At 40.7% G+C, this 26,508-nt stretch overlaps 1 protein-coding gene across 1 annotated transcript; it reads right to left on the bottom strand.

Moving 5' to 3' along the window:
• Positions 1 to 1,683: 1,683 nt before the first annotated feature.
• On the bottom strand, positions 1,684 to 25,772 carry sec62 (SEC62 homolog, preprotein translocation factor). Its single transcript, XM_064940956.1, has 8 exons — positions 25,708 to 25,772; positions 21,412 to 21,520; positions 13,604 to 13,709; positions 13,202 to 13,379; positions 12,972 to 13,067; positions 10,682 to 10,742; positions 10,385 to 10,504; positions 1,684 to 5,152 (listed from the first exon to the last, which is right to left on the bottom strand). The coding sequence occupies exons 1-8, from the start codon at positions 25,741 to 25,743 to the stop codon at positions 4,614 to 4,616; spliced, it is 1,245 nt and encodes a 414-aa protein (XP_064797028.1). The 5' UTR covers positions 25,744 to 25,772; the 3' UTR covers positions 1,684 to 4,613.
• Positions 25,773 to 26,508: the final 736 nt, after the last annotated feature.

Genomic DNA, 26,508 nt, shown 5'->3' with positions numbered 1-26,508 from the left:
TGACTTCTGTGTGCATGTCACGGACATGGCTCCACAATGCACCTGGCAGCACTGGAGAGAGAAGTTATTGGACAAAGCAGCAAGTTTTTCGACGGGGCCAATATTTCCCTTAGTATGCTGGTATTCATAATTCTACAATACAATGGGAAAGTACGTACACACTAGCACTATAAATGGTACGCCAAATTCATTATATTAATTATATACATTTACATTTGGATGTTGTCATTTATTTGTTTTAAATGAATGGCATAACAATATAGAAAGGTAAATGTTTATTTTATCGTGAATTTGGCATAATATTGAAAGTACTACACACCACAAACACATGCAGTACACACTAAAGGCTATGGCAACAGTGCTAGAAGACCAATATGTGACTGTGCGTTGGCTCTATCTAGTGGCCAAATAGGGAAGCACCTAAATGCCACGACACCTGGTTCAGCTTGTTATACAGTAACAGTCAAAAGTTTGAACACACCTACTCATTCAAGGGTTTTTCATTATTTGTACTATTTTCTGTATTGTATAATAATAGTGACGACATCAAAACTATGAAATAACACATATGGAATCATTTAGTAACCAAAAAAGTATTAAACAAATCAAAATATATTTTATATTTGAGATTCTTCAAATATCCACCCTTTGCCTTTATGACAGCTTTTAAAGATTGAAATTCAAATGTCCAATATCAACCAACTTTACCTTGGTTCCGAACCGAACCATATACCTACCGGCTTAATAAAAAGTTGGGTAAAAAATATTTCCCTCTGGATATTTTGTCTCAAATTTCAAGCAGCAGAAGGACAAACTTCACAACCAGTTGAGTAAGTTTACATGTAATTGTATTCAACATTATGGGTTGTAAGGAATAAATGTCTCAGGCTGTACATACACACCAATTCATTCTGTATTACAGCCTGATTAATCGGACTATAGCTAGCCTAGCATGCTGACCAAAAAGTCAGATTAAAGGCCCAGTGCAGCCAAACATGATTTCCTTGTTTTATATATTTCCACACTGAAGTTGGAATAATACTGTGGATTTAAAAATGTTTTTTAATGATAAACAGCTTACACTAAAAGGGAATTAAGACAGATTGAATTTTAAGCCTGTTTTGGTCTGCCTGTGTACATCACCAGGCAGTAAAACTAGTTAATACACTAATAAGAAAGAGTTCCAAACCACTCTGCCAATAACAGCTAGTTTTCCGTTTTCCCCTCCCCACTCAAACCACTGTCAGACAGTCCTAGCAAAATTATTGCTTGAGAAATTGGTGTTTGCTAAGAAGCTATTGTTTTTTTTACCATTTTAATTTATAACAATCGCAGTAAGGTACTTAATTGTTACCAGAAATGATTTGATAATGAGAAAACTGGCTGCATTGGACCTTTAATTAAAAACTAACAGTATTTCAATCTTTAATTATATAATTAACACAGCAGCAAATGACACCTTTCATCCCTGGATTGAGGTACGTTTTCAAGCCACATCTCTAGTTCGTCACAGCAATGCAAATATTACGGGATAGCTGCTTTTCGACTTGAGAAGGTACTTAACTTCAAATCGAGTTTTGGCGAGCTCTTTCGAAGCCTGGGGTTACCTGCAGATGAAAAACTTTTTTTAAATGCATAATTTCATGCACTAACAATTAAATACAAATAAGCCAGGAAACTCAATTGCGTTCTATATTTATTGCAATGATAAGATACAGATATACAATTAAATTATATTCCAATATTGCAACAGACAGTCTCTCTGATATTGATCCAAATATGGACAACTACATGACTAAAGACATTTTGACCAGATAGAACATGTATTTTGATGGGGGAAAAGCAGCATAGTTTAATACTACAATATACAACAGACTGTGCACGAAGAACACTCAAAAGAACAATTAGAGATTTTCATGAAAAAGCCAAAATTCTTAATACAGCTACTGACTGGCACCTCGCTTTCCAGAAGACATCAGGAAACAGAAAAGCAATTAAAACAAACATACTTAGAAAAAGACAAAAAAAGCTACACGATGTGCAGTTGTTAGTAGTATACATGTCCTGTAGAAGAGCTACACGCTGTTGAGAAGAGTTCAGGGAAACACGTCGATGAAGAAACCAGCTGGAGGTCTAAAAATCGGAGGTTAACATGCTCGTCGAAGAGGAAAGCAACACTGAGTACTTGTACCCCTTTTCACACTACTGAGCCTGAACAGAGATGTACTGCCGCCTGTCTGGTTACACATCCAACATAGTTCCAGGAACAAGCCGGCACTACAAAATAGTGTGATATGAGTGTCTCGAAGATACTCCTCAGTTGACTACATTGGGTCGATCTGTGTAGGGTGCGTGATATCAAAGCCCTCAAGTGACCCCCCCTTGCTCTCACAAGTTCTGCTCTACCATTCCACTGTGGGGAGAACATTCCACCCAGAACATTTGTGTGGAAGAGCAATATAAATGTTATGCAAGCCACTGCCAATGAGTTTCTCAACCACTAGTTAATCATTCACTATTCTTACGTGACTTACAGTAAGTAGCCAAATGGATAAACTAGCTACATTACTCTTCACACATTCAAAGAAATGACAGTGTAAAATCGATCAATATAAAATAAAATGGGGTAGCCCATCTGATCCACAAATAAACATAATCCACATTTCTAGTGTTTGAAGGTACACAATAATGAGTACAGTACACTCTTGACAATATGCCTATTGGAGGTCAAAATTATAGCAAAAAAAGTTTAATAAAAATACAAATAAATTACGAAAATAAGTCTTGATACCAAAAACCCAAACAAAAATGTTTCTGTTCAGGTTGAACAAAATAGGTTCATAATATCTCAGACTAAGTTTGTGTGTGTGTATATATATATAAACATATATATAAACATATATATATATATACACACACATTTGATATATCAATAGATATCATTATATAAATGATACATTTATCTATTTTATCCTCACTATGAGTAAAAAATGTGACCTTACGAATGGACAGTCTTGGACCACAGCCCACATATTGCAACAATTGAGGAGAATTGGACCACGACCCCATTTGGTTTCAAATGGAGTCTCCATGCATTCACAGGGGTCTTCATCATCATCTGTTAGCTTGACTAGAATACCAATGAAGGCAACACAACAAACGCAATCATGAAAGGATGGGCATCCGAGTTGAACTGACAACAAGCCTACCATCTTCATTATACGATAGTTTGTTATAATAATATTAAGTACACTGTCTGCTTTGCATGGCTTAAATAGAACTGAAGGGAGAATGGGATCAAAGTCTACAAACCAATGCCCTGGCTCCTACACTGCTCTGCATTCAAAAGGTTTGGAATTTGACAGTAAGTTAAAAAAAAAGAGTAATTGTACCAAAATCCCTTGCTGACACTTTTGACATGTCTTCTCGTATGAAAACAGCATGCATTGCAACAACAATTTACGTGTTTGGCACTATTTCATTTTGACGCCTCATTCTAAATGGTACATACAAACCTCAAACCGTTTTCCCATTCCATCTTTGCTGCCTGCACATGTGTGGCCTCAGATAAATTATTCTAGAAAGGAAAATTTTAGATGATCAGTTTTACACTTAAAATGAGTGCCACTGCTCATGGACACTACTCTTATGTAATGGACATGACTCTTGCGAAACTCTGATTTTATGTGTGTGCAGAACTGCACGATGATCATGATCAACCATACAAACAAGCATTTCTCATTGAAAATAGAAAGCACTGCAAAAAAAAAAACAAAGCTGTGGGAGAAACTACAGATTCTGGTCCATCCAGATTAGTTATATTGGCACAGCCAGCGGTTGGTCAATTGTAACGTGATGGCTGCCTACGAGAGATCAGATTCTGGCTTTAGTCCAAATACAAGAGCTGAACTGTGTACAGAGGGACAGCTGCCGCTGCTAGTACAGGACACTTGGCCCAGTTGTGTGACAATGGTCCAAAGGAAAGGTTTGGTTTGAGTAGGGAAAACGTGCCTACTGGACACACCACTGGGCTTAACTTTACTTTGATTGTACCAATCACACATCTTTCATAAGACCACAGTCAGGATTTGAGGGACAGGTAGAGAAGATGGCAGTATTTATCCTGGCAAAACAAGGATTCCATTGTTCTATAATTCCCTCATCTGTGGAGATAGACTAAAATTTTTGCCTCACATACAAAAACAAGACATACAAGGGACCATTGTACACATAACATGTAGAGCAGATGAGTCTTTCTGAACTAGGATGATATGGGATAAAGTCATAACGAAAGTACCAAAAAAATTGGGAAAACATCGGGAGAACAATCATGACAACTTCCTCAGACAAGCACATCTGTTAAGTTAGTTTGCATTTCTCGGTTGAAATAATTTCAGAACCACAATAAGGCGTTTTTTTCCCCCCTCTTCTCTTTTCCATTGTCATAGCCGTTTGCTTCGTTTCACCGGTGTCAATACCAAGACAGACGTGGTACAGTATAGTTAGTGGAAGATCGGAGCAGACAAGATGGGGAGGTGTCTCCTCAGCGAGGTTGAGATGACCTGGAGGAGATCCTTCAGAGGAGGAGAAGGAGGTGGTGGTAGTGATAATGTTTATGTTTGAACAGACAAGGGCTTTGCCTCACCGTCTCCCTTCTCCTCCACTCCTCTTTCCCCCTCTCCTTCCCCTTCCGTGTGCTGCTCCAGCTCTTCGCGGGTGATCATCTCAAAGTCGTTTCCGTTGCTGTGCTGCGAGCCCTCGTCCTCCCGGCGGTCGCTGTCCGTGTCCGAGTGGCGCTCGGCGGCGCTCACCAACGGCCCCGCCGCCTCAGTCACCTCGCTTTCTTCCGTCCCTTTCGGCGCCTTGCCCTCACCCTCTTCTTGTTCCACCTCTCCTTCCTCCTCTTCCTCCCCACCATCACCCTTCTCCTCGCTGTCCGACTTCTGGGCCTTGGCTGCGTCTGCATCGGTGGATTTGCCTTCCGTCTTGTCCGGGCTCTTCTTGCTGTAGCCCCTTGGGCCCTTGTACTCGTGCGTGTAGAGCGGGCGGAAGGAGTCGATGAAGCCCACGTCGGCAGTCAGGTTGGGCAGGAACCAGAAGTGGTGGCGACCGCCCGTCACCAGCCAGATGATCAGGAACAGGATGCAGCGAGCTGATGGGAGACAAACAAGAACCATGTCAAATGGCATTGTAATGTTAAGGTAAACGCCTGGAAGTAACATCATTGGTTCTGAGGGGAGGTAATGAAGTCCTATGACGTCAACTTTGGTGCATTGTTACCAGTTTTGACTAGGGTAAACAAGTGGTAAACTTACCAGGGCTGGGTTTCCCAAAAGCATCTTAGGGCTAACTTCGTTGCAAGAACCTTTCTAAATCTCCGAGCTGTTCCCCAAAATCATTGTTACTGAAGTTGCACTTAAAAACGCTCGTTATTTACCTACTGGCTTAGGCCACTCGTACAATAGCTAAGCGAGACGTTAGATCATTTGCCTTTGTTCACAGAAGACCTCCGCTAAACAGAATCAAGATGTTTATCGTTCTTTTTGTGACCGCCGATAACTTCAGAACGATACGCGCGTGTGTATATAATGTGTAACATGCGCAATGACTTGCCAAATCTACAATTCAGTGCATTATTATAGGGTAAGCATGAGAATAAGCCACCTCAATATTTGCAGCAATATGGTTGATAATATACACTACATTCCAAAAGTATGTGGACACCTACTCATTGAACATCTCATTCCAAAACCATGGGCATTAATATGGAGTTGGTCCCCTCTTTGCTGCTATAACAGCCTCCACTCTTCTGGGAAGGCTTTCCACTAGACGTTGGAACATTGCTGCGGAACATGCTTCCATTCAGCCACAAGAACATTAGAGAGATCCAGCACTGATGTGGGCGATTATGCCTGTTTTGCAGTCAGCCATCCAATTCATCCCAAATGTGTTCCATAAGGTTGAGGTTAGGGCTCTGAGCCAGCCAGTCAAGTTCTTCCACACAAATCTCAACAAACCATCTCTGCATGAACCTCACTTTGTGCACGGGGGCATTGTCATGCTGAAACAGGAAAGGCCTTCCCCAAACTGTAGCCACAAAGTTGGAATTGTCTAGAATGTCATTGTATGCTTTAGCGTCAAGATTTCCCTTCACTGGAACTAAGGGGCCTAGCCCGAACCATGAAAAACACCCAGACCATTCTTCCTCCTCCACCAAACGTTACAGTTGCAACTATGCATTGAGGCAGGTAACGTTCTCCTGGCATCCGCCAAATCCAGATTCGTCCGTTGGACTGACAGATGGTGAAGCGTGATTCAGCACTCCAGGGAACGTGTTTCCACTGCTCCAGAGTCCAAAGGCGGCGAGCTTTACACCCCTACAGCCAACGCTTGGCATTGTGATCTCAGGCTTGTGTGCGGCTACGCGGCCATAAAAAACTATTTCATGAAGCTCCCAACTAACAGTTTTTGTGCCGACGTTGCTTCCTGAGGAATTATGGAACTCGGTAACGAGTGTTGCAACCGAGGACAAACTATTTTTACGCACGACAGGACTCAGCGTTCCCTTTCTTTGAGCTTGTGTGGCCTACCACTTCACAGCTGAACCGGTGTTGCTCCTAGACAATTCCACTTAACAATAACAGCACTTACAGTTGACCGGGGCAGCTCTAGCAGGGCAGAAACTTGACAAACTGACTTGTTGGAAAGGTGGCATCCTATGACGGTGCCACGTTGAAAGTCACTAGGCCCTTCAGTAAGGCCATTTTACTGCCAATGTTTGTCTATGGATATTGCATGACTGTGTGCTCAATTTTACACCTGTCAAGGGGTGTCCACACACGTGTGTATACTACTATTCAAAGGTTTGTGGTCACTTAGAAACGTCCTTGTTTTTGAAAGAAAAGCACATTTTTTGTCCATTAAAATAACATCAATTTGATCAGAAATACGGTGTAGACATTGTTAATGTCGTAAATGACTATTGTAGCTGGAAATTGATGATTTTTAATTAAATATCTACATAGCCGTACAGAGGCCCATTATCACAACAATCACTCCTGTGTTCCAATGGCACGTTATGTTAGCTAATCCAAGTTAATAATTTTAAAAGGCTAATTGATCATTAGAAAACCCTTTGGCAATTATGTTCGCACAGCTGAAAACTGTTGTCCCGATTAAGGAAGCAATATAACTGGCCTTCTTTAGACGAGTTGAGTATCTGGAGCATCAGCATTTGTGGGTTCGATTACAGGCTCAAAATGGCCAGAAACAAATAACTTTCTTCTGAAACTCGTCAGTCAATTCTTGTTCTGAGAAATGAAGGCAAGAAATGGGGCAGCAGGTAGCCTAGTGGTTTGAGCGTTGGACTAGCAACCAAGAGGTTGCAAGATCAAATCCCCGAGCTGACAAGGTAAAAATCTGTCGTTCTGCCCCTGTCATTGAAAATGAGAATTTGTTCTTAACTGAATTGCCTAGATAAAGGTAAAAATAAAAACCTCTGTGGGCAATTGGAACACAGGAGTGAGTTACTGGAAATGGGCCTCTGTATGCCTATGTAGATATCCCATAAAAAAAAAATCTGCCTTTCCAGCTACAATAGTCTTTACAACATTAACAATGTCTACACTGTATTTCTGATCAAGTTGATGTTATTTAATGGACAAAAAAAAGTGCTTTTCTTTCAAAAACAAGGACATTTCTAACTTGACCCCAAACTTTTGAACAGTAGTGTGTGTGTGTATATATATATATATATCACACAAAAGTTAGTGTAAATACAGTGCCTTCAGAAAGTATTCACACCCTTTGACGTGTTTCACATTGTTGTTAAAGCCTGAATTTAAAATTGATTAAATAGCGATAATGTCAAAATGGAATTATGTTTAACAAAAAATTAATTACAAATGAGTATAAGTATTCATACCCTTTGTTATGGCAAGCCTAACAACTTCCAAGAATAAACATTTGCTGAACAAAACACATAATAAGTTGCATGGACTCACTCAGTAACAGGCTTTAACATAGTTTTTGAATGACCTCATCTCTGTACCCCACACATCCAGTACAATTATCTGTAAGGTCCCTCAGTTGAGCAGCGAATTTCAAACAGATTCAACCACAAAGACCGGGATGTTGTCCAATGCCTTGCAAAGAAGGGGACCTATTGATAGGGTACAAATAAAAAATAATAAAATAAATTTAAAAAACAAAAAAACAAAAAACAATGAACATCCCTTCGAGTATGGTGAAGTTATTAACTACACTTTATATCAATACACCCAGTCACTACAAAGATACTGGCGTCCTTCCTAGCTCAAGAGAGGAAGAAAACCACTCAGGGATTTCACCATGAGGCCAATGGTGACTTTAAAACAGTTAGAGTTTAAATGGCTGAGATAGAAGAAAACTGAGGATGGATCAACAACATTGTAGTTCACTCCACAATTACTAACCTAATTGACAGAATGAAAGGAAGCCTGTAAAGAATAAAACTATTCCAAAAACATGCATCCTGACTGCAATAAAGCACTAAAGTAATACTGCAAAAAATGTGGCAAAGCAATTCACTTTTTGTTCTGAATACAAATAGTTGTGCGTGGGGCAAATCTAATACAACACATTACTGAGTACCACTCTCCATATTTTCAAGCATAGCGGTGGCTGCATCATGTTATCAGTATGCTTGTAGTCATTACAGACTGGCGAGTTTCAGGATAAAAAAAGAAACGGAATAGAGCTAAGCACCGATAGAATCCTAGAGGAAAAACTGGTTCAGTCGGCTTTCCACCAGACATTGGGAGATGAATTCACGTTTCAGCAGGACAATAACCTAAAACACAAGGCCAAATCTAGTGTCCGAGTTACAGTTGACTTAAATCTACGGCAAAACCTGAAAATGGTTCTCTTGCAATGATCAACAACCAATTTGACAGAGCTTGAAGAATGTTGAAAATAATAAAATGGGCAAATATTTACAATCCAAGCCTGCAAAGCTCTTCGAGATTTACCAGGAAAGACTCTGTAATCACAGCTGTAATCACTGCCAAAGGTGATTGTAACATGTATTGACTCAGGGGCGTGAACACTTGTGTAAATTAGGCATTTCATTTTCAATACATTTGCAAAAAAAAACTAAAATCATGTTTTCATTTTGTCATTATGGGGTAATTTGTGTAATGGGTGAGAAATCAACTGGAATCAATTTTGAATTTATGTTGTAACAACAAAATGTAAAGGGGTATGAATACTTTCTGAAGGCACTGTAGATAAAATATAGTGTTAATGCATATGATTGTGTTGACTCCCAATCACCTCCATTTTTAACCAAAATATTGGGCGAAACAGTTCATCCCCTGAATGACTGAAGGCAGCAGACAATATACTAGGTGTGATTTACAACCTGATAGCAATATTTAGACTACTTAACGATTTATGGGTGAATTTTGTTAATCATGTATTGACTGCATCCATTTAATTCTGCCAACGGTGCCTTATTGTATGTAATGGATTTTTTTGTCAAGGCTTAAACTGTGAATGATATTTTAGACGGATATTGTGATCATCTATGCGTTTCATTTCTGTAAAGTACTTAAAACGGTGTCGGTTCCACTAAGTTCCATTGGGCCCAGATCAACTATTAAAAGGGTAAAGAAAAAAACAAACTTTTTATTGGAATTCCATTTAAGGGTTGGATAGGTGTGATTGTGATTTATTCTACCTAGCATATTAGGAGAACATGTTGAATGTACCATATTGATTGAAACTAACCAATCTTTTCAGGGAGTACACAAGTGTCTAGAGCAGGGATAGGCAACTTTGATGGGGGTGGGGGCTCATTGGCTCGTGCAGTCAAGAGTCTGCCTTGGCCTGTTGGGGGCCTTAAGCGGAATGTTGTTCAATCAAGGCTGGAATGAAAACCCGCAGACACTCAGTCCTTATATTTGAGTAGCACAAGATTAATTAATCACATCAGTCAACACAAACAGATATTGAAACAATAAAAACATCTACCTGCAATAGAGCTTGCTGGGAAATATGATGGGTGTGGTTTTGGTTCAAAGTGAATTGCATGAGTTCAGGCGAGTTAATTAGGGTAAAACTAGGCCCTCAAAATAAGGCCTCATGAAATGCGTATGACATGTTAAAATGTAAATGTATGATAACATTCACTTCGGATCTCACTTGGTGAAGTCCATAGGACACAATAAATGTATGAATGCAACAACCATGTCTCTTTCACTAACAAATACAGTCATTCTGTGAATACGAATCCAAAATGTGTTTTTTTCTTCTGCTGAAATGGGTTAATTGAGTGACTGACAAGAGAAACTGCTGATGCAAACCTCCCCCCCCCCCAAAGGCGTGTTTTCTTTCTGTCACTTACCAACAGCTAACAGCAGTATACTGGCCACGAAACAGCCTGCTGCCACGCTCAGGTAGTACACACCCACACGCATCTCAGCCGGCCACAGTGGGAAAAGAGTGGCCGCAATCACTGCAATTACTACAAACACAGAGACAGACACGCCTTAGTAGAGTGGAAAATAACCATTGTTATTCTCTTCTTTACCAATTTAGTTGCAGTTTTCAGTCATTTGTGTGAATGACTTTAAATCAGGTAGTTTAAAAAATGTCAACAAAATGTAATATTCTGGGTAATTAACACTACAATGCCACTCACCCAGAATCAGTCCCATGGCAAAGGTTTTAAAATGGACCGGATCATAGATCCAAACAAACACCTGGGAAGTGGAGTAAATGTCAATTTTACATTTCACCTTAAAATATTTGTTTATTTGGGAAAGAAAATCTGAATGCACCACAATTCACCATTTTCAGATATTACATGGTGTCGTCAACGCATGTCACATTGAACCATCTGCTATCATATGGAAACAAGCTAGCCTGGCAAACTGACGTCGCAAAGAATTTGGGTCTTATGACATGTCATGAAGAATTTGTCTCGTAAAGTGCACCCTCACAGTTATTTTGTGAAGTAACCTTTTTTTCTTGGAATTCTCTCAAATGCCACATGGAAACACGAACACCAAAGTGTTGAATTCATGTACAGTTGAAGTCCTACAGTTGGTCTCAACAGTGTACAGTTGGAGTCATTAAAACTCGTTTTTCAACCACTCCACAAATTTATTGATAACAAACTATAGCTTTGGCAATTCGGTGAGGACATTACCTTGTGCATGACACAAGTCATTTTTCCAACAATTGTTTACAGACAGATTATTTCACTTATAATTCACTGTATCACAATTCCAGTGGGTCAGAAGTTTACATACACTAAGTTGACTGTGCCTTTAAACAGCTTGGAAAATTCCAGAAAATGATGTCATGGCTTTAGAAGCTTCTGATAATAGGCTAATTGACATAATTTAAGTCAATTGGAGGTGTACATGTGGATATATTTCAAGGCCTACCTTCAAACTCAGTGGCTCTTTGCTTGACATTATGGGAAAATCAAAAGAAATCAGCCAAGACCTCAGGAAAAAAAAACAGTAGACATCCACATGTCTGGTTCACCATTGGGAGCAATTTCCAAAACGCCTGAAGGTACCACGGTCATCTGTACAAACAATAGTACGCAAACACCATGGGACCACGCAACCGTCATACCGCTCTGGAAGGAATTGCGTTCTGTCTCCTGGAGATGAACGTACTTTGGTGCGAAAAGTGCAAATCAATCTCAGAACAACAGCAAAGGATGCTGGAAGAAACAGGTACAAAGGTATCTATATCCACAGTAAAACGAGTCCTACATCGACATAACCTGAATGGCCGCTCAGCAAGGAAGAAGCCACTGCTCCAAACCTCCATAAAAGAAAAGCCAGACTACAATTTGCAACTGCACATGGGGACAAAGATCGTACTTTTTGGAGAAATGTCCTCTGGTCTGATGAAACAAAAATGGAACTGTTTGGCCATAATGACTGTCGTTATGTTTGGAGGAAAAAGAGTGAGGCCTGCAAGCCGAAGAACACCATCCCAACCGTGAAGCACTGGGGTGGCAGCATCATGTTGTGGGGGTGCTTTGCTGCAGGAGGGACTGGTGCACTTCACAAAATAGATGGCATCATGAGAAAATAAAATTATGTGGATATATTAAAACAACATCTCAAGACATCAGGCAGGAAGTTAAAGCTTGGTCGCAAATGGGTCTTCCAAATGGACAATGAAACCAAGCATACTTCCAAAGTTGTAGCAAAATGGCTCACAACAACAAAGTCAAGGTATTGGAGTGGCCATCACAAAGTCCTGACCTCAATCCCATAGAAAATTTGTGGGCAGAACTGAAAAAGTGTGTGCGAGCAAGGAGGCCTACAAACCTAACTCAGTTACACCAGCTCTGTCAGGAGGAATGGGCCAAAATTCACCCAACTTATTGTGGGAAGCTTGTGGAAGGCTACCCAAAACATTTGACCCAAGTTAAACCATTTAAAGGCAATGCTACCAAATACTAATTGAGAGTATGTAAACTTGTGACCCACTGGGAACGTGATGAAAGAAATACAAGCTGAAATAAATCACAGTCTCTACTATTATTCTGACATTTCACATTCTTAAAATAAAGTGGGGATCCTAACTGACCTAAGACAGGGAATTTTTTACTGGGATTAAATGTCAGAAATTGTGAAAAACTGAGTTTAAATATATTTGGCTAAGGTGTATGTCAACTTCCGACTAAACTGTACATACGAAAACGCTCAAACTGTACACTTTCTCTGATTCAGAGGGGTTGGGATAAATGCAGAAGACACATTTCAGCTGAATACATTGTTGGACAACTGACTAGGTATCCCCCTTTCCCCTTCCTTCAAAGCGGATATTACAAATACCTCTGGCTAAAGAGGTTTCTCATCTACATGTCAACTGAAACATGCTCACTTTTCCAGAAATTCTTGCTTTCATATTTCCCCATCCTAACCTGTTATCCGAGGTTACCCTGTGTTCCAACTCACCTCATTCCCATCCAGGAAGAGCTGGTCCTCATGAGGCTCCAGTTTGAACTTCTTCTTCGCATCCTTCTTCTTCTTTGGCATTCCGGGGCTATCATCCTGAACATAAATACACTGCAAGATCAGACCCATGGCCTTTATAGAAATATGACTGATCCATGTCTATGATGAGACTGCTTTAGTGGTCTACTTATAACATGCATATGGCCTACATATTCACACAATTTACTTACACTCTTCTCCTTCTTTGCATCTGAAGCCTCGGCATCCTTCTTCCCCTTCTTCTCCTCCTCCTTGCCGCTGTCGCCCTTAGCCTTCTCTTTTTCTTTCTCCTTATCTTTCTTGATGTCCTTCTCTGGCTTCTTCTTCATGACTTTCAGAGCGCGGTGAAAGAACTGTTTCTTCAGCAGCCTGAACAAGGAGAGCAGAAACAGTGTGGTAGATAGTTAGTCTGGTGTAAAGTTGTCGTTAGCTAATCAGGGTAGGGTGGTAGTTAACGGTAAATAGTGAAGTGTATAGTCAATGTGGTAGTAAGTGTGGTGTAGCGTGGTAGTGATATTAGTTAGTCTAGTATACAGTGGTAGTGATGGTAGTTAGTCTGGTGTGGTATGTTGTTGAAGGTAGGCGTGTCCCACCTATTGCAGTAGTCCACCACAGAGTCTCTGGTGGTGAACACAGCCTCCTCTCCCTTCTTGGCCTTGGCCCACTTGGAGTCCAGCAGAGAGTCTACTGCCTTGGAGGCTGACATGGGGAAACCGATAACATGTTCAAACATACAGACATAGAGATACGGAGTGTTGAAACTCAATGGCTATCATGCCATGTCAACCGCTGATGTGTGGGACCAGTTATCAGAAGGCTCAATCCAGGTCAAAAGTATCCTTTGTTGTCTCAATTCCGTTTATAAAGAGACAGTGATGAAATATTCCAAACAATTGTTGTGGGATCATAGACAATATCTTGGTTGTAGCATGTGATGTGGTATATAGAGCTTTGGTCTAGTTTTGTCGTCAAGTCTCATCCAAAAGCAAGAGGGGGGGCATAGACTCACTGGAAACAATTATTTTGTTCTGGGTGAACATTCTGAAATCCTGGCCCCTGGGGATATGACAAAAACTACTCTCTAACAGACACAGAAGCTCACACAGACATTTAACCCACAACTGTGCAAACAACATTTACTGACACTGTTGAGAGCAGCAGCTCTGCTATGGGGCTAACATTGAAAAGGTACTAAAACGTGATAGGATATCAGTCTTTGGCTAAAAGAATCTTGTATTAATCCACATCTTCATTTGAGACAGATCAAATGGCACAGTTCTAAGCCATCTTGTATCTATACCATTTCAAGCCAAACCCATGGCTTGAATGTACAAAATATTAGGAACACCTTGCGAATATTGAGTTGCACCCCCTTTTACTCTCAGAACAGCCTCAATTCATTGGCACATAGACTACAAGGTGTTGAAAGCCTTCCACAGGGATGCTGGCCCATGTTGACGCCAATGCTTCCCACAGTTGTGTGAAGTTGGCTGAACGCCCTTTGGGTGGTGGACCATTTGTGATAAACAGGAGAAACTGTTAAGTGTGAAAAGCCCAGCAGGGGTGCAGTTCTTGACTCTCAAACCGGTGCGCCTGGCACCTCCTACCAGACCCTGTTCAAAGACACTTAAAATCTTTTGTCTTGTCCATTCGCCCTCTGAATGGCAGATAGACAATCCATGTCAAGGCTTAAAAATCCTTCTTTAACCTGCCTCCCCCGTTCATCTACACTGACTGAAGTGGATTTATCAATAAGGGATCATAGCTGTCGCCTGGATTCATCTGTTCAATCTGTCATGGAAAGAGCAGGTGTTCCTAATGTTTTTAGTGTAGAGGGTTACCTACTGATCATAGCATGTTTGTGTTGGAGACGGTCTGATCTGAAATCCCACAGCTGAGGCCATGAACTGATTCATGTAAATGTCAAGTTTGATTTTGAAAATAGATCTTATTGTAATTCTGTCTTTTCAAACTAACAGACATTTAGATAATTAGTGATACTTGGTTAAAGTCTGTGCCGGCGCTGATTTGTCTCTGAATGGATACAATGTTTATAGATCTGACAGAGGTGTGGGTGTCACCATATTCATAAAGAACAACTTGCATGTTGCGGTGTGTACATCCACCTCAGTCCACAAACAATTTTAATATCTTGTCCTAAATGTAGGCCTGGGTATTCGTGCCCAACTAACATTAGTGGCAATTTATCACCCTTCCCAATAGATCTTAGCAAATTGTCTGACTTGCTGTCTAACTATGCTGCATCTGAATGATTAACATTGGGTGATCTTAACCTGGATTGGTTGATGCCTGTATCAGACAGACCTAAATATATTTGTACTGAGCTAAATTAACTCAACTGATAACTAAACCAACCCGCCCCAACTTAAAAACAATGAAAAATCTACTCTTTTGGAAATCATTCTGACAAACACCCCTTATAAAAGTATACAGCTAATGGAGTCTTTGCTAACGAGCTCAGTGACCATTGTCCCATTGCCTGAATTAAAGATACTAAGCCATCTAAAATTGTGTCCATGCATTATTACAAAGAGACATTTCAATGACCAACATTTCCTGTATAACCTGGTCGGGAGGGTGTGTTGTCCTCTATCTCCGATTCAGAACAGGCCCTGAAATGTTTTACCTCTCTGTTTAACTCTGATGCAGATAAGCATGCCCCATATAAGAGATTACGGGTAAAAGACCGCTATAACCCTTGGTTCACACATGAATGGCCTGAAAGATTTCATGAAAAAAAAAACTTAGCTTGGGCCAAGGCTAGACTGACATTCTACTTCAAAGGCAGTCCTTCAGATATTCAAGAAATAGATGTCTTACTCTGGTTAGAAAAGCAAAGTGAGCATACTTCTTGAATTGTGTATCTGAGGGGTTGAAATCCCCCCCTCGAATTGCCCCAGCAGGTTAAGACAGCCTCTGGTCCCATAACAGACTAAATAGACCACATTTGTGGTGCTTTACTTAACCATTTTGCCTCATTCAAATAGATATTTGAAATAATGGTTTCTGAAAATAGCTCAAGTTCCACAAGAAGGAGTCCTTTATTAATCTCTAAACAGACAGCAGAGACTGATGCACTTCAAGGCACTCTTTTTCTCTTTGAACCATTTTGTGTCAATGATGTGAAGTGCCTTGTAAAAAATGTATCAAAAGATATCCACTGGAGTTGATTTGCTTTACCCCTTTCTACCTCAGCTTTTTATGCATTGGATGGTTCTTTCATAGAGCAGGTTCCACCTACATATATGGGCTTTTTAATTTACAATAATTTGATAAAAAAAAAAAAAAATTAGCTAGTTATGATGAGATTTAAAAGTAGGCTTCTTTTATATAAATAGATCATGCCTCTCCTTAATTAGGAGGAAACAGACTGACCAAAAGTATGTGGACATTAGGGATGAATATTGAGGAATATTCAGGTGGAAACTTTGTGGGAATTAACGGGAATATATGCAATTAATATCATTTAAATTTATATATTTTTTGTATTGGATATATTTACCATATTACATGGAGACAGAAACATTAACCTTTTACCTTGTGAGTAGACAATTGCAAATTATTAAATCCTTCCAATACAAATAAAAAACAAAACAATTTAGTTACGAATTGAACTTTAATTAAATGAGTTGACTATTCACATGGGATGATTTCACTGAACAACAAAAGGGAATATTGAATGATCCCTTCGCATCTCCCCAAAAACAGACTCTGTAAAATTATAGTCTGGAAACTAAAGCTTGGGTTGTCTTCCTCTCAGGCTTCTCCCTGGACCTCCTCAATGTCCACCTCTTGAACAGACTCTGAGGCCTCATCTTCACTGTCACTTTCCAACCTAGTTGAGGATGACTTCGTTGTCAGGCTCAAAAAAGCCTCAAATTTGCCCGGATGGCCATCAATTTTTCAAGGCTTGTATTGGTCAGCCTGTTGCATGCTTTGGTGTGTGTTCCCAAACAAGGACCAGTTGTGCGCTGAGGCGGCTGATGTTGGTGGGATTTGAAGGATGATGGAGGCAACATGGGAAAGAGCCTCAGATCCACAAAGTCCCTCTCATCAGCCACCTGATGGAAGATGTTGGCATGACTGCCATATTGCATGTCCATCCCAATGCCCTTGCTTGGAAGTGTCCTTCGCCAGACTGCCAAGAACCTTGCCCTCATCCAGGCCAAGGTGGCGAGACACGGTAGTGATGACACCATAGGCCTTGTTGATCTCTGCGCCAGACAGGATGCTCTTGCCAGCATACTTGGGGTCCAACATGTACGCTGCGGCGTGTGTACGCTGCGGCGTGTAAGGGCTTCAGGCAGAAGTCTTCACGCTTTTTATGTATTTCAGAACTGGAGCAACAGTGGCAGGGCAGTACAGATTTATTCTCTTACAAGCAGAATCTGAACATCAGACAGGATGCCATTGTCTCCCTCAATCCCTGCAATGGCTACTGCTATAGGTTTCAGGAGCTTCAGGCAGCTTACCACGCTCTCCCAAAATACATCATCCAGGAGGATCCTGATGGGGCTGTCCATATCGGCAGACTGTGATATGGCAATTTCTTGGAGAGACTCCTTCCCCTCCAGGAGACTGTCAAACATGATGACAACACCACCCCAACGGGTGTTGCTGGGCAGCTTCAAGATGGTGCTCTTATTCTTCTCACTCTGCTTGGTGAGGTAGATTGCTGCTATAACTTGATGACACTTCACACGCCTAACCATTTCCTTGGCTCTCTTGTAGAGTGTATCCATTGTTTTCAGTGCCATGACGTCTTTGAGGAGCAGATTCAATGCATGAGCAGCGCAGCTAATGAGTGTGATGTGAGGGTATGATTCCTCCACTTTAGAAAAAGCAGCCTCCATGTTCGCAGCATTGTCTGTCACCAGTGCAAATACCTTCTGTGGTCCAAGGTCATTGATGACTGCCTTCAACTCATCTGCAATGTAGAGACCAGTGTGTCTGTTGTCCCTCGTGTCTGTGCTCTTGTAGAGTACTGGATGAGGGGTGGAGATGTAGTTAATTATTCCTTGCCCACAAACATTTGACCACCCATCAGAGATGATTGCAATACAGTCTGCCTTCTCTATGATTTGCTTAACCTTCACTTGAACTCTGTTGAACTCTGCATCCAGCAAATGAGTAGATAAAGCATGTCTGGTTGGAGGGGTGTATGCTGGGCGAAGAACATTCAGAAATATCAGAAACATCTTGGCCATGTTCCGTTATAATCTCCACCCGGCACAGCAAGAAGTGGACTGGTTATAGCCTGGTTCCTCTCTGGGTTTCTTCCTAGGGAGTTTTTCCTAGACACCATGCTTCTACACCTGCATTGCTTGCGGTTTGGGGTTTTAGCATGGGTTTCTGTACAGCACTTTGTGACATCTGCTGATGTAAGAAGGGCTTTATAAATACATTTGATTGATTGTACTTTTCTGTAGGCTACTATTCACTCTTTAACTTCTTTGGGACAGGAGCAAGTATTTTCACGTCCGGATGAAAAGCGTGTCCAAAGTAAACGGCCTGCTCCTCAGACCCAGAAGCCAAGATATGCATATTAGTAGATTTGGATAGAAAACACTGAAGTTTCTAAAACTGTTTGAATCATGTCTGAGTATAACAGAACTTATTTGGCAGGCAAAACCCAGAGGACAAACCATTGATTTTTTTTGTTTTTTTGAGGTCACCCTCTTTTCAATGAGCTTTCATTGGGAATCCAGATTTCTAAATCGACTTTCCTGCAGTTCCTATCGCTTCCACTGGATGTCAAGTCTTTAGAAATTGGTTGAGGTTTTTTCTTTGAGAAATGAAGTAACACTGTTCAGAACGACGGTAGAGAGAAGTGTACTCTGATAGAGGTACGTGACCGGAAAAGCTCACTCCACTTTGTTTTCCTCCGGTATTGAACACAGATCATCCCGTCTTCAATTTTATTGATTATTTACATTAAAAAATACCTAAAGTTCTATTAGGAAAGTAGTTTGACATGTTTGGACAAAGCTTACAAGTAACTTATGAGACATTTTTTAGTCATGTTGCGCGACTTGGAACCAGTGTTTTTCTGGATCAAAAGCGCCATATAAATGGACATTTTGGATATATAAATCGACAGAAATAAATCGAACAAAAAGGACCATTTGTGATGTTTATGGGACATATTGGAATGCCAACAGAAGAAGTTTGTCAAATGTAAGGCATGAAATATATCTTTATTTCTGCGTTTTGTGTCGCGCTTACAGGGTTGAAATATGCTTTTCTGTCTTTGTTTCTGTCTTTGTTTCCTTGCTTTCGCTGAAAAGCCTTTTTGAAATCTGACACGTTGGCTGCATTCACAACAAGTGAGGCTTTAATTTGGTATCTTGCAAGTGTGATTTCATGAAAGTTAAATTTTTATAGTAATATATTTGAATTTGGAACTCTGCACTTTCACTGGATTTTGGTGGGACCCACATATCCCAGAGAGGTTTTAACAAAAACTCATGTATGTCAAATAAAATATATAAAACAGTGCATTCGGAAAGTATTCAGATCCTTTGACTTTTTCCACATGTTCTTACATTACAGCCTTATTCTGAAATTGATTAAATTGTCGTCCCCCCCTCAATCTACACACAATACCCCATAATGACAAAGCAAAAACAGGTTTTTAGAATGTTTTGCTAATTTATTAGAAATAAAAACTGAAATAACATTTACATAAGTATTCAGACCCTTTACTCAGTACTTAGCGATTACAGCCTTGAGTCTTCTTGAGTATGGCGCTACAAGCTTGGCACACTTGTATTTGGGGAGTTTCTCCCATTATTCTCTGCATATCCTCTCAGGCTATGTCAGGTTGGATGGGGACCGTCACTGCACAGCTATTTCCAGGTCCAGAGTCTGAGGTCCTGAGCGCTCTGGAGCAGGTTTTCATCAAGGATCTCTGTACTTTGCCCTCGATCCAAGACTCCCAGTCTCTGCCGCTGAAAAACCCCCCCACAGTATGATGCTGCCACCACCATGCTTCACCGTAGGGATGGTATTGGCCAGGTGATGAGCGGTGCCTGGTTTCCTCCAGACATGAAGCTTGGCATTCAGGCCAAAGAGCTCAATCTTGGTTTCATCAGAGCAGAGAATCTTGTTTCTCATGGCCAGAGCCCTTTAGGTGCCTTTTGGCAAACTCCAAGCAGGCGGTCATGGGCTTTTTGCTGAGGAGTGGCTTCCGTCCGGCTACTCTACCATAAAAGCCTGATTAGTGGAGTGCTCTCTGACCAAGGCACTTCTCCCCTAATCGCTCAGTTTGGCTGGGTTGCCAGCTCTAGGAAGAGTTGGAAAAAGTTGAGCCACCATTTAAGAAGGAAGGAGGCCACTGTGTTTTTGGGGACCTTCAATGCTCTAGACATTTTTTGGTACCTTAGCATCAACACAATCCTGTCTCTGAGGTCTACCGACAATTGCTTCGACCTGGTTTTTTGCTCTGACATGCACTGTCAACTGCGGGACCTTATATAGACAGGGTGCGCCTTTCCAAATCATGTTCAATCAATTGAATTTACCACAGGTGGACTCCAATCAAGTTGTAAAAACATCAAGGATGATCAATGGAAACTGGATGCGCCTGAGCTCAATTTAGAGTCTCATAGCAAAGGGTCTGAATACTTACCTTATTTATGTATCAGTTTATTTTTAATACATTAGCAACCATTTCTAAAAACCTGTTTTTGCTTTTTCAATATAGGGTATTGTGTGTAGATTGAGGACGTATTTTTTATTATTAATCTATTTTAGAAATATTGAAGGGGTCTGAATACTTTCTGAATGCACTGTACTCCTAGTAATTTTTTCAACTGATACCGGAGAGACCTTCAGACGAGTCTTGTGAGCTTCCTAGAGCAAAACAACCGACATGTACATGTTCGTGAGAGTCTACTGCGTAGCCCAAACTGTTCTGACAAGAGAGACAGAAGTTGGCAAAGACATTAAGAAAACCCGCTAAGGCCTCCAACATTTTCAACCTCCCTCTGTAATGCCTAAATGTTTAAAGCAGACCACATAGTCCCTGTGCCCAAGATCGCCATGGTAACCTTAAGGCAAATATTTGTCTATTGTATTCGCGGGCTATACCTGAGACATGAAACAGATAGGTGGGAGGGCATACAGGATGTCGCCAATTTATTAAAGCACAATTTGCCTAAATGGGTAATGGAAACACTTCAACCACTACTTTTTTATTCAACGCTAGGTTTTCGCGACTCTGGGTGTTTAATTGTGGCGCTCATTACGTCCAGCTGTTTGTAAATCGAAAAGATCGTTACATGGAAACGCAACCAAGTAGGCAATAGTCGCATCTATTTTCTATGCTAACTTCCTAAATTCCGACCAAAAAAAGCTTATGGAAAACATATTTACTGACCGATGAAGTAGTCCACCCGATGGCCCATCATGTTAGTGGATTTGGTGGGGCAGTTGAAACGGAGGAACTTGGCCACTGCCTTCTCCTCCTTGGTGGGCTCGCTCACCTCCTACACACACAGACACACACGCGTGAGGAAGGCACAAAATAAAGTAGGCCTAAATGTTGTCCTTTCACTACTTCTACAGAGCATAGTAAATAACTTATATCAGACAAGTGAAGCAGATCAGCCAGTTAACCCAGGGCAGGGGTGGGCTTTAGGTCAAGTTGAAAGAAACTCCCACTCACTTCCAAACACACAACCCAGTACCAGTTGCATACATTTCCAGGTTCCTGCAGGGTCGGGACTTCCTTCCCCAGCACACCTTAACTGGACTCACCTGCACCCTAATCAGTTGATTCCTTCTTTGTATTATCCTCATGTGTGGAACCAAAGAGGAAGAGATGAAGCGAGAGGTTTTACTCATCCCAAAATCTATCCACGAAATTATGCCCATGAAGTGAGGATTTTTTTTATGGAGGTCAAATGAGTGTCGAATTTGGGCAACAAAAAATATAATTGCTCATTTGCTACGTGAGTCTTATTTAATCTAATAGAAGCTTCCTAATGGTTAGGTTGTTACAAATGTAGTGATAAGTAAAACACGTGGCATTTTTGGAACTTGGAAAGAAAGAAAAAAAGGACTTCATATCAGAGTTGTGTCTGTTGTAATAGATATGGATATAACCCGTTTTGGCATGGACATTGCCATTTAGGGATTCCACCATTTTAAAGTGTGGGTATTCCTAGGAGCTGGGAGCGATCAGCCAATGAAGAAGAAAATGTACTACTTTAAAATGGAGATAGCCTCAATGGCGCTGCTAATGATGACACAGACACTATAATGGCACTCATCCAAATATGCGTTCTCTAGCTCTATGGCGTGTTCACACGAGTATCTGCCCTTTCATTGGCTAGAATGGTCCCATCTGATCTGGACCCCTCCTGCCTGCGATCCATCTTTGAGGGCATGTATTTCCATTGTTAGAGCGCTCACTTGTCTATCTAGTCAACATTATAGACAGTCTTAGGTTGGAGTTATATGCAAGCTGGCGAGGGCCCAAAAAGGTAACAATTATTTTTCACAGAAACATGCGGAAAATAGGTGTAAACTGAATTTCAGTATGAGGCTGTCACAATATCAAAATTTTACTAAAGATGTGATACCAGAGCAAGTATCACGATAATGAGTAGTATCGGGATATCACAGGTGATGTCCTGCTATTGACACACGTTGAATTATGCAACAGAATGTGACAACCGTAATTAATGAGGCAGTCTAGACAGCGCAGGTGAGTGCCGGTAGGCACGGTTTGTGGTTGCAGCCCTGTTCCACCACGTTGCATATATGCAAATACACCCAGAGTATAACAAACAAAGGCTTGAGAGAAACAGGAACCCCATCACTGTCTGCACACCTCAGCTCGCCATTGCGACAAAATAACATTGACAAGAGAGACAGAAGCCTCAAATAAATAATGAAACATGTTCAATTTGGTTTAAATAATGCAAAAACAAAGTGTTGGAGAAGAAAGTAAAAGTGCAATATGTGCCATGTAAGAAAGCGAACGTTTAAGTTCCTTGCTCAGAACATGAGAACATATGAAAGCTGGTGGTCTTCAATATTCCCAGGTAAGAAGTTTTAGGTTGTAGTTGTTATAGGAATTATAGGACTATTTCTCTCTATACCATTTGTATTTCATTAACCTTTGACTATTGGATATTCTTATAGGCACTTTAGTATTGCCAGTGTAACAGTATAGCTTCCGTCCCTGTCCTCACTCCTACCTGGGCTCGAACCAGGAACACAACGACAACAGCCACTCTCGAAACAGCGTTACCCATGCAGAGCAAGGGGAACAACCACTCCAAGTCTCAGAGCAAGTGACGTTTGAAACGCTATTAGCGCGCACCCCGCTAACTAGCTAGCCATTTCACGTTGGTTACACCATCCTGATCTCAGGAGTTGATAGGCTTGAAGTAATAAACAGCTCAATGCTTGAAGCATTGCGAAGAGCTGCTGGCAAAATGCACGAAAGTGCTGTTTGAATGAATGCTTACGAGCCTGCTGGTGCCTACCACCGCTCAGTCAGACTGCTCTATCAAATCATAGACTTAGTTATAACATAATAACACACATAAATACGAGCCTTAGGTCATTAATATGGTCGACATCTGGGCTACTTGTGTGGGACACCTGGGTGACTTCATGATAAATGTCACGTAGCACACTCATTTTGGAAGTTATCAATCTGAAACTTTGCACAAGTACTGTTGCCCTCTTATGTTTTTCACTGAAATTGTCCCCATCATCCTATCTGAATGTTTGTTTTATCTTGTTCATTTTAAAGATGATGATACAACAATAAGAAAAAACGTATGTTTTTTTTCATTGTATTATCTAAACCAGATCTATTGTGTTATATTCTCCTACATTCAATTCACATTTACACAAACTTCAGAGTGTTTTCTTTCAAATGGTACCAAGAATATCTGAGCCAGAGCTACAGGCAGTTAGATTTGGGTATGTCTTCAGGCGGGAATTGAAAAAAGTAGGGGGGTAGCTCTAAGGGGATTTATTAACACATGATTTCATGTGTTATTACATAGATTTGGTGTCTTCACTATTATTCTACAATGTAGAAAATAGTCCAAATAAAGCAAAACCTTTGAATGAATAGGCGTCCAAACTCTTGACTGGTACTATATATATATATATATACACGTTATTTTTATAGCTCCGCTTGTGTGCATATTCAGTAACACTATGTACCTTGGTATGGTACAGAAACGGTATGACGATATGAAAATCTGGATTACCGCCCAAACCTAGCCAAAATCTTGGCCAAGTCCCAGTAATCTGCCTGCTAGCTAGCCAAACAAAAGTCTATCAGACTACATAAATAAAAGGTCCAAATCTGAACAATCAGGTGAGGATAATCAGATAGAAGCCAGATTAGCATAGCCATTAGCCCAAACAAAGGGAGCCATGTTTCAAAGTTGATATATGTGCATCCAGGTATACATTTGCGTCTGAGTCAATTTATTTTAATAACATCATTTAATACATGTTATTAAAGCCCCATGCAGCTTTTGCTCACTGTATGTCTAACAAATCACTGTGTGTGTTTGTTTTGGCTATGCTCGCTTTACGTTCACTTCACTCATCATGGTAAAGCAACATTACAAGCAGTTATTCCTGAATATTATTAACATAACATGGAGTGAGAGAGCACGCAAACCGGAGGGAAAGGAATTGATAGCATTCTAGCTGTTGCATAATAATGACATGTCCTGTTCTTTCAGGAGAAAACTGGCATAAATGAGATATGGGGCAGCAATTTTATGACATTTTGCTTGTAATCTTAGCACTGCAGTGAGGTATTTTATCGTCGTCATCATCATCAGGTTTGTGAGGTATTTTATCGTCATCTTCAGGTTTGTCGCGTTGAAGCGTGTTATGAGTTTGTCTCAAACAAAATTGAGAGGGACTCACACCCCACAGTACACTTATCAAGTCTTGCAATTTGAGCAAATGACCAATACATCTCAAAATAAATCCTGATACTATCTACGTTAAGTTACGGCATCGATTGGAAAATGAGAAATTGGCTATTTTCGTGCAGCCATCAAACATTAATGAATGAGGATGTACTGGCACATCATTGACATTTGGCTTGCTAAACAGTATTTATGCATACCAAAACACGCCTGCACATTTGGTTACTACCGCAACTTTGCCTGCTTTAAGTAAGATACCGAGTTTCGCTAAAAGATGCTAATAAGTAGGTTACGTGTTTTGCGCGAGCGTTTAATACATGAGGTGTATTCATTAGTATGTTTCCGATGAAAAACGGAAGCATACAGAGTAAACGTAACGGGTGGACGTACCTGAATTTGCCCAATAAATTCGTTCAAAACGTTTTGCAACGGAAACCGAATACTACACCCCTGGTTTCTGTGATACCCCGACACAGTGAAATATTCGGGTTACAGATAAGGATCTTCATAGAACATTACTTCCTGCAAAATAAAATATTTCAGTGGCTAGCACGCTAACGTCAGCTAGCTACCTTCTACTAGCAGCTTTTCGCCAATCAACTGCATCGATTCACCAGCAAGATTCCCTTCATATAAAATTAGCCTGTTGCTGAAACGTATACATATTGCCATGTCCGAAATGAGAACGGTTTTCAACTCTGTAATATATCAAACCAAATATTATCTTCTGCTAGTTAGCGTTAAAATGATTTTACCTGGATCCGTTTCTTATGCCTCCTGCGCTCCGCCATGATCCTCCAACACTGCTCTTTTGACGTGTGTTCACGTACGGGTAGTATCGCGATAGCAAAGATTATATTCCTTAGGGTTTTTACAACGGACTACATCTTAAAGTTGTATTGCTGCCACCTACTGTTCGGGATGAAAATAAAAGATCACAAAATACAACAAATATGTGGATAAAAATACTCATACTGACTACCAGAACGTCACTCAATATTCTCCTTGCCTCTACTGTTAAAATGAATAATCCATGTCTGATCCCTACACAGGCTCAGGAGCCTGGGGGGAGGGGGGGCACACATCTTCCGTTGCATATAACCCTTGCAACTCTTCCTCTGTGAATTCCTGATGCCCCAGATACTTTCCTGCTGCAGCCACAATGAAGGGCAATTTCTTTGACTTCCTTGCTACTTGATCCATGTAGTTTCACATTTGCAAATGAATGGCACAAAATCCACTTTATTTACATACAGCATGTCTGGTTCTCTTACATGCGTAGGGAGGTATTCATTATCAAAAACAATAGCACTGACAAACTTTCTTCCATTCCTCCATTCACTATGCGGGTCACGCAATGGGCCTTACCACACCTGGGATTCCCATTGCACCAACACCCCAGAGATGACTCCTTTAACAGGTGCCCTACTCAAGAGTTCGAAGCATGACACTTCAGGTGGTCCTTGTCCGACATACACTTATCATCCCCTTCAGTTTTCAACAATTTCTTCTTTTTCATTCCCTTCTTTGATACTACCGTTCTCCATTCCTCTTCT

The sequence above is a fragment of the Oncorhynchus masou genome, chromosome 3 (assembly GCF_036934945.1).
Source record: "Oncorhynchus masou masou isolate Uvic2021 chromosome 3, UVic_Omas_1.1, whole genome shotgun sequence".
NCBI lineage: Eukaryota > Metazoa > Chordata > Actinopteri > Salmoniformes > Salmonidae > Oncorhynchus > Oncorhynchus masou.
Note: the sequence above shows the minus strand (reverse complement) of the source record. Positions and strands in the feature narration are given on the sequence as shown.